General features: G+C 38.8%; 1 protein-coding gene across 15 annotated transcripts in view; it reads right to left on the bottom strand.

Annotated features, from left to right (window-relative positions):
• Positions 1–645: 645 nt before the first annotated feature.
• Positions 646–12,492, bottom strand: part of SUN1 (Sad1 and UNC84 domain containing 1) — a 33,549-nt gene continuing 21,702 nt past the window's right edge. For 12 of the 15 annotated variants that reach the window (XM_054211843.1, XM_054211848.1, XM_054211838.1 and 9 more), the window contains 16 exons: positions 12,234–12,317; positions 11,792–11,902; positions 10,251–10,349; positions 9,499–9,592; positions 9,324–9,382; positions 7,948–8,093; positions 7,569–7,793; positions 6,981–7,067; positions 6,557–6,600; positions 5,471–5,606; positions 4,288–4,542; positions 3,681–3,765; positions 3,094–3,209; positions 2,315–2,482; positions 1,504–1,596; positions 646–1,099 (listed from right to left, as the gene is read on the bottom strand). In XM_054211843.1, the coding sequence (XP_054067818.1) occupies positions 986–1,099; positions 1,504–1,596; positions 2,315–2,482; positions 3,094–3,209; positions 3,681–3,765; positions 4,288–4,542; positions 5,471–5,606; positions 6,557–6,600; positions 6,981–7,067; positions 7,569–7,793; positions 7,948–8,093; positions 9,324–9,382; positions 9,499–9,592; positions 10,251–10,349; positions 11,792–11,902; positions 12,234–12,317 (1,916 nt within the window). In that variant the 3' untranslated portion in view covers positions 646–985. Of the gene's footprint in view, positions 1,100–1,503; positions 1,597–2,314; positions 2,483–3,093; positions 3,210–3,680; positions 3,766–4,287; positions 4,543–5,470; positions 5,607–6,556; positions 6,601–6,980; positions 7,068–7,568; positions 7,794–7,947; positions 8,094–9,323; positions 9,383–9,498; positions 9,593–10,250; positions 10,350–11,791; positions 11,903–12,233; positions 12,318–12,492 lie in introns of those variants that run through there. The other 3 variants (XM_054211847.1, XM_054211853.1, XM_054211852.1) reach the window with 2 other exon arrangements.

The raw sequence follows: 12,492 nt of genomic DNA, 5'->3' as shown, positions 1-12,492 counted from the left end.
CCGTGTGGGGCACAGGTCCCCTTGCTGACACGGAGCAGTGAGGTTTGCAGCACCTGGACTGTGGTGTTCTCACAGTACAGCATTTACTGAGGGTAACAACGAACCAGCCTAAGGAATTCTTGTCCCCATGAGATCACTTTTAACAAATTAAGATTAGTATATAGCAATTAAACAATGTTTACTAAACAATGTAGCAGGATTATCAGCTCCGATCCAGTTAGTACATCAAGGTTGATTTGGAATTAACACTGAAGAAGAACAAGCCAGCCAAGTTGCTATGGTAAAAACCCCTTAAAGGAACTTAAAGTTATCCCTGACTTTTAGAGCAACTCACAGGCCCAAGTTACAGTAAAGCATTCTCAGTCGCTGGTGTTTAAACTAGTTTTGGTTGTGTTAACTTTCCCTGACAGTAATATTTATTACAGTCAACAAGTATCAAAGAAGCCCTTTGGGATCCACCAAAAAGGTCAAAACCAAGGGTCAACTGAAGGACACCTTCAGCCACAGTCAGTGTTTAAAATGTACCACAGTTTTCGGCTTACAGTGCCCAGCTAACAGAATTATGCAGTTAAGTCCTGGATTAAAAAAAATTAAAATAAAAACAGATTCCTAGTTGCAGAAAGTGTGGTTTATTCTTTTTTAAAAAAAAAAAACCAACCCTATACATTCATTTGTAATAAAATAGGTGCCACCTGTTTGCCAACTGGGCTTTATGAACCAGAGCAGCTCGCATGCATTATTTCTCTCAGCATGGACACCAAAATAAAGCTACTGGCAGTTACAAGCTGAGCATTAGAGCAAATGAAGTTATTTTTCATACAGTTCTGCTGACAGTCTTTTGCCTTTATCAGAGGATCAATAGTTCTGCAGTATGTATCTTGCATCCTCGTCCTTTAAAGATTCCAGTGTTCTAGGCTTTCTGGTATATACAAATTCAGAACAAAATGTACAACAACAAAACCAACCCAAGCTGTAGTGTCGGAGATTATTCGGCAGGTTCCCCATGCACTCTGAACCGATAGAGGCATGTATATACTGCATGGCCCCAGTTAGAAAGAATTCTCAGTTCCACTATTTGGAATGCGTTTTCACTTTTCTCCTGCAGAAGGAAAAAGCAAACACACAAACCAGTGTTAGGTTTTGGTACGAACAGGTGAAACTGAAGTTGCCTTCTGAAACTGTTGCAGCTACCACCGTCATCAATAACCAGGGCATGCCTTGGGGACTTTGTGCTGCTTTGAACAGAACCTCCCTTGCCTTACAGCTCGTTACCTGCGAAGGGAGTCAGAAGCAGCATGAAGCAGACTCTTCACACCATTTGTGCGCAGATGGCACAAACCTTTCCTCCCCCTTATTTAGCCCATAGGTTTTGAGGCAGATAGGTAGATACTTTCTACCGAGCCCAGAGAAGGAGCCCTTCTTCCTCCACTGCTCATTGTGTACTACCATAGAAAATCTGAGTATCTTTCTCCTGCCACTTTAAATCTTGCCATCCAGACTTACCAAGACTGGAAACATCTGCAGGGGTTCTCCATCTTGATCATAGACATACTGTCCTAGAAGCTTGCCTTCTTCTTGATATTCATCATCTAGACCCTGTATCAACAGGATAAAGATTTTTTGCTTCCGTCAAATTTGAAGTCAAACCAAAACCAGCAGCACACCTGCAGAACCTGAGTGTCAGACAGCACTCTGAAGTCTATCAAACCAGCATCAGAATGTTTCCCATGTAACTAATGCTCATTCAGGCACGGCCCTGTATTTGAGTTTCCTGCACTGCAAATAGTTGTGCTATGTTTATATGTTTTCACGGTCAAACCCCTTAATCTCCATGTCAAACCCAGTATCACAGTGTACAATATAAACTGCTCAGCACAAACAAGAACAAGAAGACATCAAGCTTATAAACAAGACGGAAGTCGAGATTCAGATGCTTGCAGATGACTGCTTACGCATTTAGAAGAGCTAAACAAAGAGTTCTCAGATATCACAACAATACTCTGCAACCCTGCCTACGCAACTCTGGTGCTAGTTAAAATCAATCTTAAAAAAAGATTTAAGGCACATCATAGATAAGGCGAAGAGCCATAATGTATGTATGAAGCAAGAGAAAAGAAACAACTCCCCCAAAATTAGTTGCAACGCTTACTCCTAATCTAAAAGCTCATTAGAAAAATATAAGCAATTTTAAGAGCAGTGACTGAAACAGTTTCTCGTTTTACCTGTCCTCCCCTTAAGTCATTGTTTTCCAAGGTATGTAGCACAAATATTCTTTACGCATACTTATGCAACTTAAGTTCAGAGACAGACTTACATATACTGCAAAGTTCCTTGGAGCACTGGTGATATTTCCTCCCGGTGAAAGTGCTTTTGGTACATGTTCCACAGTAAAGGCAGTTGGATAGATCTTCATTGACAGTCTAACTACAAGATACCCCTGTGATCCTTTGAAAGCCCAGCAGTTCCCTGGATACATGTCCGGCTAGACAGGAGGAAGGGGGAAAGAACAGGATGGGACACACCAACAACAAAACCAGCCACAAGCATTTAGTAATGATTTTTCTGTAATAAAAACTTGTAATGAATTCTGAATTATTAGGGACAGTCTTAGTTGCTGGCTGGGGTTAAACCACTCGCTCACTCCCCTGCAGGGTAGGGAGAAGACGGAGAAAAAGGAGGAAAAAACCCAAACCCTTGTGGGTTGAGTAAAAACAGTTTAATAAGTAAAGGAGGACATTAGTAAGTGGCAGAATATAACTTATTTGGTAGAGCTCTTCAGAAAGACAGCATATCCACCCGAACTACCAGCAGTGTTTTGAAGATCCACCTTGAGGTTACTTCTCACCAGGAACCCTCCCAGCACTCACACTCTGCAGAACTCCAGTGCCCCAGCCAAGTAAGGGTCAAGAGCAGGACTTCAGCAGTGCCCAGGAACTACCAGAAGAATCCCACTCTTGGGAACATAGTTCAAAGTACCTGTGCCCCCCCCGCCGCCCCCAGTACATTACAGACTGAAACATCCAGCATCCAAACAATCCAAACCCCTCAACGTAAAATAACGTTGCTGAGTTTTTTTACTTGGCCTTTAATTACCTGTATCACCACTCTGGGAGACTGAGAGAAGTACCACAGAGGAACTCCAAAGAGGCTAAGTAACGCTGTTTTGGTCTCATGGGTTTCAGAACAGCGAGTACTCAGAATGCTGCCACCTCAAAAAAGATATATCAGGTTAGCAGAAATAATTAAGACTTTTAAGGCAGACATTTGTACGAAGCTTAAAGAATGTACCAGTCATTTTCCTCAGAAAAGACTACTACAGGTATTGTTAAAGTCTAATAATTTTCTGGGGATACAATGCCTCTATCAAGTACAATGTTATGTTAAGAACTTGTTAAAGGTTTTCCATTTAAGAGGGCTGAAAAATTTTTCTCTAGCAAGTTCAGTGGTGTGTGCATCCTCCCCAAACACACCTAGGGTTCTCTATCACCCAGAACGATTCTACCCCTGCCCACGCATACTTGGGCTGATACATAACCCTGCAAACAACATCCATGGACTGCGGTAGTCTGATCATCAGACAACACACAAGGATGCTCTACTAACCTTTAGTCCTCATTTTAAGATTTTTAGTAAATACTATAAACATGAATAGTTAAAAGGGTGTTTCCTCTACTATTTACCTCCAGATTCCAAGGCAAAATCCACCAAACCAATCTTGTCTTGAGAGTAGAGTTTCAGTGCATTGTTTACAATAATTTGCACTTGCTGCAGATGTACACAGAGAAGAATAGAAAGATTTTAATAATATCAAGTGATAAAATAATTGATATATATACGCAACGGTGAAGTTGCAAGCATCTTTTTGAGATGCTGCCCTCCATCACAAATCTTTGTAAGACTCTGTCAAGACAACGGCCAATTTAACACATGGTTGTCTGTCTTCAAATTCGTACTGCACCTTGACTGGTGTTCTCTTCAGAAGCTGCATGCTTTCCCCCTCCTTCCCAAGACCCTGAGCTGCGTCTCTTTGGCATACCTGTTTCTTGGCAATTCTTCAATTTTCAAGAAAGCATACTTTGAAAACACACAAGCATTCACAACAGGCAACAAGCAACGCTGTAAGAATACACGTGATAAAGCATCTTCTATAGCTGTCCTTGTTTCAATTAATATTGCTGACATCTCTTAAAATCATTAACATTTATATCTGCAGTCATGCTCCACAAAGTGCCTATAAAAGGACCCTTTACAGTTTAAGTGGAACTTTTGAGAACTTAACTCACTCACCGCTTCTGTGATTCCAGATATCCCTGCATTAGTCACCGCATTTGTTACTACTTCAGATGTTAGTTTTTGGTTTGTAACAGACATATGGAGAGTAATATTCTTGAGGATCTGCAACTCTAGATCCCTCAACAGAGTCTGCAGATCACTTTTGCTCACAAAATTGGATGTAAGCCACTGGAGAAGCGAGTCAGGAGTGTCTTCTTGTTGATCTCCAAAAAGCATCAGCTTGACAGATTCTTTGACCTGGGCACCCACCTAGTAGAAGCCATTAACAATTATGATAGAAATTACTAGTCTTTATAAACCATTAAGTAATACTATATATAACAGGCACGTGTGAAATCAATACATACGTCCAGCACTATGCAGAAGTCTAGCTTTCACATGGGTTTTAACTACCTTGACTTACAGTGGCGTACCAGACCAGTCAGGTGCGCAGAAGAACATGTGGGAAATGCATCATCTGGTTGGTGACCAAGACACACCCAAAAGCCCCGGCAAACTGTGCCGTTCACATCAGTGGTGTGACTAACACTTCAGAATAAAAAATGCAAACCACCAGTTGACTGCAGCAGTTCAAAGGCGGCACCGTGGCAGCTCAAAGGGGAGCAGCGTTAGGCCTAGTTAAGCAAGTCGCTTATCACTCACTCATGGTACGCTTTGATTCCATACACAATAGCTAAATCATATTTGACCATTATCACAAGATGGAATTTCAGTCAAGCTGATAATCCTGTATCAATACTCACTGTTGTATTTTGTTGGCTACAATCCAGTCAGATCTTATAAAAGGCTTCAAAAGAATTTAAGCGTGATTTTTTTAAAACAACTCTCAGATAACAAACCTAACTTGCTTTTACATAAGTTTCTTTTCCACATTTCCATGGGTTAGCAAAATACGCCGGTAAGAACAGCAAAGTACTGTAAACAGAACTGCTATTGCATCATACCTTAAATACAAAAACCCTGCCATTGTAGAAGACAAGCCATAAACTCTTGCCTAGTAAAGTGTTACACACTAATGGAAAAGTTCACAGTACCACTCCATAAAACACTACCATTCTTTAAGGTGAATGCTACCCCCCCATTACTCATTGTACTGCATTTCAATAAAGTTAGTGAACAAAAAAAATCAAGTAGTACCAAGTTTTACTGGAGCAGTTACAGAAGTTACAGGACCTACTTTTTCATGAATGACATCCATTTTCTCGCAACTTGTCTTCACACTTTCCCCAGATAAGAGCTCTGATTTCATCTGTGACAACTCTAGTTCTAGCTTTTTAACTTTGGACAAGAGTTGACTATGTTCATCATCATCTCTGACAAAAACAAGGAGGCAGTAATTAGGAAAAAGTAGTTTGGATCAAATTCCAAAGGTGTGAGAACATAATTGTCTAATACAAAGCGCCTTCCTAGTTCAGCTATTCACTATGATAGACACTGTGAGCTTGTGGTTCCTTGAAGATGTTATTTAAGGCGTACTTGGGATTACTATATTCAAAGCGAAGTATTTTGAAGTTGTGAACAAATCCAGCAGTGATGACTGCAGAACACCACCAGGCTGACAAGTTAGTAACTCAAACTTATATAGATTTTAGGGAATTTAAGGTTTCTGGCAAACCAGTCAAACTTAATTTGCATGAGTTTGCTGCTGGTAAGAGCAAGTTTCAGGTTACTTTACTTAAACCAGACTAACTTTAGAGGCAGGTGTCAGCTATCATTCTAAAGCCATTTTACATTTAGATTTAACTTAAATGACAATTCAGCAAATAAGTGTTTCTTTTCCTCTTTCTAATGGGGAAGCTTAACGAAGTGCTGCAGTTTTTATCTGGTTATTACCCAGTACATGAGAGGAAAGTAGTACAGCTGACAAACCAAAAACAGAGACAAAGGTTAGAAGTTATACAATTCAAGAATTTAATTATAAAGCCTATCAAAAGCAGTTACTAAGCAATTTAAGGAAAGATTCAAATGCATTTACAAGAGGATGAGAAGTCAGTCATTCTCCTCCACTAAATAAACAGCTTTCTCTAGCAAAAGATGTAGTTGTAGGATTGCTCACACACTGGGAGCAGGCCTTGTGCTGATGTTCAGCAGCACAGTTAAAGTCTGCCATAAAACAAAAGAATCCACGCTGACAATACAAACTCTTAAGGTCAGTTAACTGACACCAAGGACGGGATTGTTTTATTTTAAAAAGGAACACATATATCATTATCAGTTAGTACCAGGACTGAAAAAGCAAAATATACTTGAGAAGTGCTTATACCTCACTGTTTTTGCTTTGGCTATGTCAAGCTCCTTCTGGATGTCCTAAAAGATACAAAAGTTAGTTTTAATGTATACAAAGAAACAGAAGCAACAGAAAGGAGATAAAGAATGTTACGTGACAATGACAGATTTTAGCATCACCTATACAGGACTGTCCCCCCATGTTTATGTTTGTGCCTCTGTATAATAAGATTTTCCAAGCAGAACCTGCCTTACTGGTCAAGTGAATAATTTTTAATCATTGAACTGAAACCCCCTCCAAGAAGGGGGAGCAAGAACACAAACAAGTTTTAAGACTTCAAGAACTGTAATAGCTACAGTAAAACAAACTGGGGTTTGGAACAGCCAACAAAAACCTGAAATCAGTCTATTTTATCAACGGGTTACAATCAGAGCAAGTCAGCAAAGCTAACTCTCTGTACCTTGGATTCAGCAGAGAGTTTTGCAAGAAGGTCTTCCAGTGTCAGGATGCGGAACTCATGTTCTTGATGTAAAGCCAGGAAGTCAGTCTTAAAAAATAGGGAAAAAGCATGGTGTATTTTCTTTTGGAGTACAAATAGCATAATTCATATTTTCTACAAAGCATAATTTTGATGTAATTCTGTGATTGCTTAAGTGACTTATCCTCCAGGGAGGTGAGAAATTATAGAATCTGTAATAAATATAAATGCCCTATTCAGCAGTAGTAGGGGTTATACACAGGGAAGTTTACCACAAAACCCCTTCTTTGTCATTAGCCCTTCCTACAGTCTTCTTTCTCTGTATGAAAACGGGATAAATCCAGATGCTTTTCAACAATGTAAGATTCTACTTTAGACCAGCTATCTGGAATCAATTCTTTGTCAACAATAACACAGGAGGAATGAATGCCAGTGACTACTCCCTGGCTTTTATTACCTATCAGTTAATTCTGTAACAGAAAAAGAATCCTAAAGTCAAATTGCTAATAATCCCCATTATAAAAACAGAATACTTTGATCAGTATCAGAAAGCATCAATAATTATCTTACCTTTTCCTCCAGTTTCATATCTTTAAGGTGTTGACCCATCACATTTTGTATTAGCTTCAATGTTTCACTTTTGTCGCTCATCTGGGCAACCTGATCTTGAAGGTTACGGAGTAGAAGCATCACTTTGCTATATTCTTCATCATGGTGATGGCATCTGTCAGACACGAAGGCCATTTGCTTTTCCAGCTCACTTATACGACCAGAATCAAAGATGCTTATGGTATCCTAAGGTATAAAGATTTTTTTTAAATATATAAAAATCAAGTTATTTATTTATGTTACTCTCATATATCAAGTAGTTATTGCAAAATACTGAAGACATGCGAGTTAATAAGCCTTAAAAGATACAAGAGTTCTTCCCTAGACTGTTCCCCCTTACCTTTGGGGGTTGTACAGAGTGAAAGGAATCAGCCTGTGGCTCAGGAACCCGAACAGAGTCATCGGTTCTCTGTATTCTATCAATTCTTGTCCAGTTCAATGCAGGTAATAATGAAACAAAGCCACCAAACCCCCAGAACCATACACCTACATCAGAAACAAAAAGCAAAAAGGGTGTTCAAGAGAATTCTCCCTTAAGACTGCTTATATCTACAAAACACCTTCTTTCTTAAGGACACAAGCTACCTTCAGTTTGCAAGGCAGATGTCACACAGTGGACACTACTCCAGTCTAAACAAAAATAAGTGGGCGCCAGCTTTAAAATTGTTAAATCAAGCACTCAAGAATATTAGGGAACATCCATCAGTACCATCACACAGTTGCAAGGCAGACAACCTGCACTTATATATCATGGTATATCCTTACTCTCATACTACTGTTTCCTGGGACCTAGATCTCATTTACTGATTAGACAGGCCTTGCTCACTGAAGGCAGATGTAAATGCTGCTTTTTATCTCAGTGGAAAAATATCTTGCCTTATATCCTACTTAATACATGCCACATTGCAAAATATCTAATAAAAGTTGGAGGAAACTTAGGCTTCCATGGAAACAATCTAGCATTTCACAAAGATCACACTTATTTTTGCAATATCTTAGTGAGAAGTAGCAGCATTTTCTACACGGGGTAACTTCTTCCTTTCTTATTCTCCCTAGTACAGAGGATTTTGAATCTCCACTGTAAGTTTCTGAGAAGCTTCATATTCTCCCCAAAATAGTTACAAGTGTTTTAGGACATGCAAAGACATGAAACTGCTTTTCAGAAACAGCCCAGCACTTTCAGTAAATATTTTAAACTGACTTTGTTTATTTCAAATTAGACAGCTGGCCTGGAATATTGTCAACTAACCAGTCTAAATAGCAGTATTTTAAGCAACTAAGTGTGCTTAAAATGGCCTAGAGCAAAGGAAAGATTTAGGATGAATTGGTAAAAGAACTTAAATATACTTTTACCACGATCAACAACAGTCAAAGCAATCAGTACGCAGCCTGCTCTTTATAAGCTCATTGCTATTCCCATGAAGGGAGGTTAAAAAAAAAGAAGAAAAAAAAGGTCTTCAGTGCATTTATTTACTCACCCACTCTGTCTGTCAAAATAGTTCTATGAACTCAAGGGTATTCCATTCATGGTAAGGGGAAAGCTCACTGACTTGTCAGTACTTTGAAAGTTTGAATTACTGCCCTGTTCACAAACAAACTTACTCTTTTTTGTTTCTGCGTCTTCTTCATAAACTGGAAGTTCAACTAAAAATGCTATTTTGGAACAGCTGTAGTAAGCATACCCCCATTTGTATTACAGCTAAGTGATGCACATACCTAATAGAAACAGGAGTGGGATAAGAAACAGTAATAGCTTGTAGATCTTTGGAAGGCATCTAGAGACAGAGAGAGGAAAGTTTACTAGAAACAATACATTTACCATATTTTATTGTTTTTTATTATAATGGGTAAATCATTTGCTTACAAAATGATTTTTTCAAAGGATACACACCTTCTAAGAAGAAACACCTTAAGCAAAGACATCAGAGTAACAAGTTGATACCACCCAGTTCTAAGCAACCTGAACAAGCCAGAAGCTGCCCTCCCTAGAAGACAAAAAGTGGTAGTGTGAAATGTAATTACTGCAGCACATGTTCAGAGAAACCAAGCAGAGGGACATGCAATTGTGACCAAGAATACTTTGCACAGCAAAGAAATTAATGAGTACAGGCAACATGTGCAGCCTATTAACATCTAGATATCACAAGTCTGACAGCATTACAACATCAGCTACTCAAGACAAACAACAGTCATGCAAAAAGATGAAATGCTTATTTGTTATAACAACGCAATCCTGCCAGAAATTCAGTATTAATGCTTGAATCCAAGTTGGCATGCACTGCAGACCTCGGTATGTTTCAAGAAATGCGCAGGTTAGCAGCATCACTTTTTGCTAAGAGGAATACCGTGATAGGAAGCAACTACCAACCCCAACACACCCCATTATTCTTGACACCCCATCTTCTGTGCTATTCACACACTCATTCCCTCATGAAATAGCCTGGTTAGTCTCCCATTATGCCCGTGAACAGAGGCATACCCTCTCACGAAGCATATTTTGGTCAGTAAAGAAAGTAAAATAGCACATGCGTTTCAAGATACAAAAGCTACAGCATAAGCATGGTTGAACTAGTGTAAGCCACACACTGCAGATTCCTAGTTTGTCAAAAGGCAACGCACACACACACGGATTAGGATAGTAACCTGGAGAAAGAATGGCCAGCCAAAGTAGAGACAACACCTTCTGAGACACCAGCCATCCCGTTGCTCCCACTTTTCGCAACACGTGAAGCATAAAGTAACCTAGGTTATAACAAATTAACTCTATGTGGTAACATACATAAATAAGCTTCAGGTTCTTTCGCAGTACATGCAGTAAACCAGACTCAATTCTCTGCCCATTACATGTTCTGCATAATTTTAAACCATACCTTTCAGTAATCTACAAACTTGGTTCTTTACTATTTAAAAAAAATCAAAGCAAACCACTAATAAATACGAAGACAAGTAAAACGAAGACAATTTAGAAAGAGAATTCTCCCATATAAAGATCAACAGCACCTGCGCAGTTAGAATACCACTTTTCCAAAAATCAACAAAAAGTTTACATTTTGTAGCGTGTTTATCTAACAATGCCATCCTAAGTATAAGAGAACAGGAAAAAAAAGTACTACCATAAAAACAAGTTTGAAGAACATCACTACTTTAAAAGCATCTCATTTCTTCCGAATTATACATTGAGTTTGTTATCTAGGTTCACGTGTAGAAGAAGAGGGAACAATTAAAAATTTTAAATCCTAGTGAAAAAAATTATATAATGATGTCCAAGAAATACTGATAAATAATAGAAAATATTCCCTTCTAAAAGTTACAAGCAGTAGATGTTCCCAAGGATCTTCAGCATGGCAGTTTGGAGTCCCAAAAAAAAACAAAGAGAGAAAAAACTAAAACAAAACCAACAGCAGCAACATAAAAAACAATGCACTAAATCAAAATGCTGTAACTTAAAGCCCACTGAAGCCAACAGTTACTATATCCAAGACTAGGACTGTTCATTCTACAGAACAAACTACGTAGTACACATTTAGAAAATAATCCTACATTTTCAGATTAGCAGATACCTCTGGGTTAATCTGAGGGATTATAGATATACCAACCCAATATTTTGCAAAGCATTTAGGTGACTTGAAGAGTCTCAACTCATTTTCCTTTGCTGAATAAAGAGCACTCAACAGATTCTTGATGCCTCTGTCATTCAAGCTAGGGAACGCTCATCTCACAGGAAGATTCTATCCCTATATAAGATTCCTGTAAAAATTGACTATCACTAGAACAAAAATAAAACGTTAAAACCCCTTTATTCAAATAATCCGCACACCATTTCCTCACACCTTGCTTTCAGTTAAAGGCAGCTTTTCAACCTATCCAGAGTACAGACTTCCCCAAAAGTGCAAAAAATTAACAATCTGACTTGTTCTTGCTAACATTGAAGGCATATGCTGTCCCTACACTGTGTTTTTAACTAATAGGTAAGCAGTCTGACAAGCTTGTACAAAAGTCAGTATCAGAGTAAGAAGTCAAACAGGAAAGGTGTTAAGTAAATTAATTTTTAAACACTTTACACTTTTTTAATCTACTTTGATAGATGAAGGTAAAAAAACCAAACAACGCAAAACAGTATGAATGATTAACATTGTGAGATTGCAATGCAAAATAAAAGCAAAAGAAAAAAGGTCCAAGTCAACCTGCATAAGAAAAGGTGTGCCAAATGGTCCTTGCTACCCTTTTAGCCCATGAGGATTGCATGTGGTCTGTGGTGTGTATTTCAAGGTGTTTCTTCCCCTTACAGTCATCACCTGTTGGTTGTGGTAACAGTCGATTAATGGGACAAAGCCAGGATCAAATCAAGATTGTTACAAGATAACTTGAACAAGTCTATTTCATGATATCAGTTAGCAAACCAAAAACCACTAAGCAAACTTCAGTGGAATAAAACTTGCTTGGGGAAATACTACAGTACACCAGGCAACCACCGTTTCCGCCCCCCCTGGCCCCCAACATCTAAGCTGCAAAACAAACGTCTACTTTGTAGCTTCCACAGAGTCCTGGGGCATCTGATATTACTACTATAGCAACAGCCTGGTGTACAGCCCAAGGCTAAAAGACAACACCAATCATTATACTTACATATTGACTCCTCATTTACACCAAGATGGCTATCTTCTCTGTAAAACTCCTTTACATTCATGCTTCCACAGTAGTCTGAGTGAGCTGCAACACATTCAAAAAGCATACGTGGAATGTAACTCAAGTTCAAAGCCTTTCACATATGCACGTTTCAGCTATCATATATGCAGGTTTTAGCTAGACTGGCTTGGTTCACTATTAAAGCCAGGTTACCCACAGGAAACCTGAAAAATGATCAAGGAAGAAGCCTACTCTGTCC

The sequence above is a fragment of the Rissa tridactyla genome, chromosome 8 (genome assembly GCF_028500815.1).
Source record: "Rissa tridactyla isolate bRisTri1 chromosome 8, bRisTri1.patW.cur.20221130, whole genome shotgun sequence".
NCBI lineage: Eukaryota > Metazoa > Chordata > Aves > Charadriiformes > Laridae > Rissa > Rissa tridactyla.
Note: the sequence above shows the minus strand (reverse complement) of the source record. Positions and strands in the feature narration are given on the sequence as shown.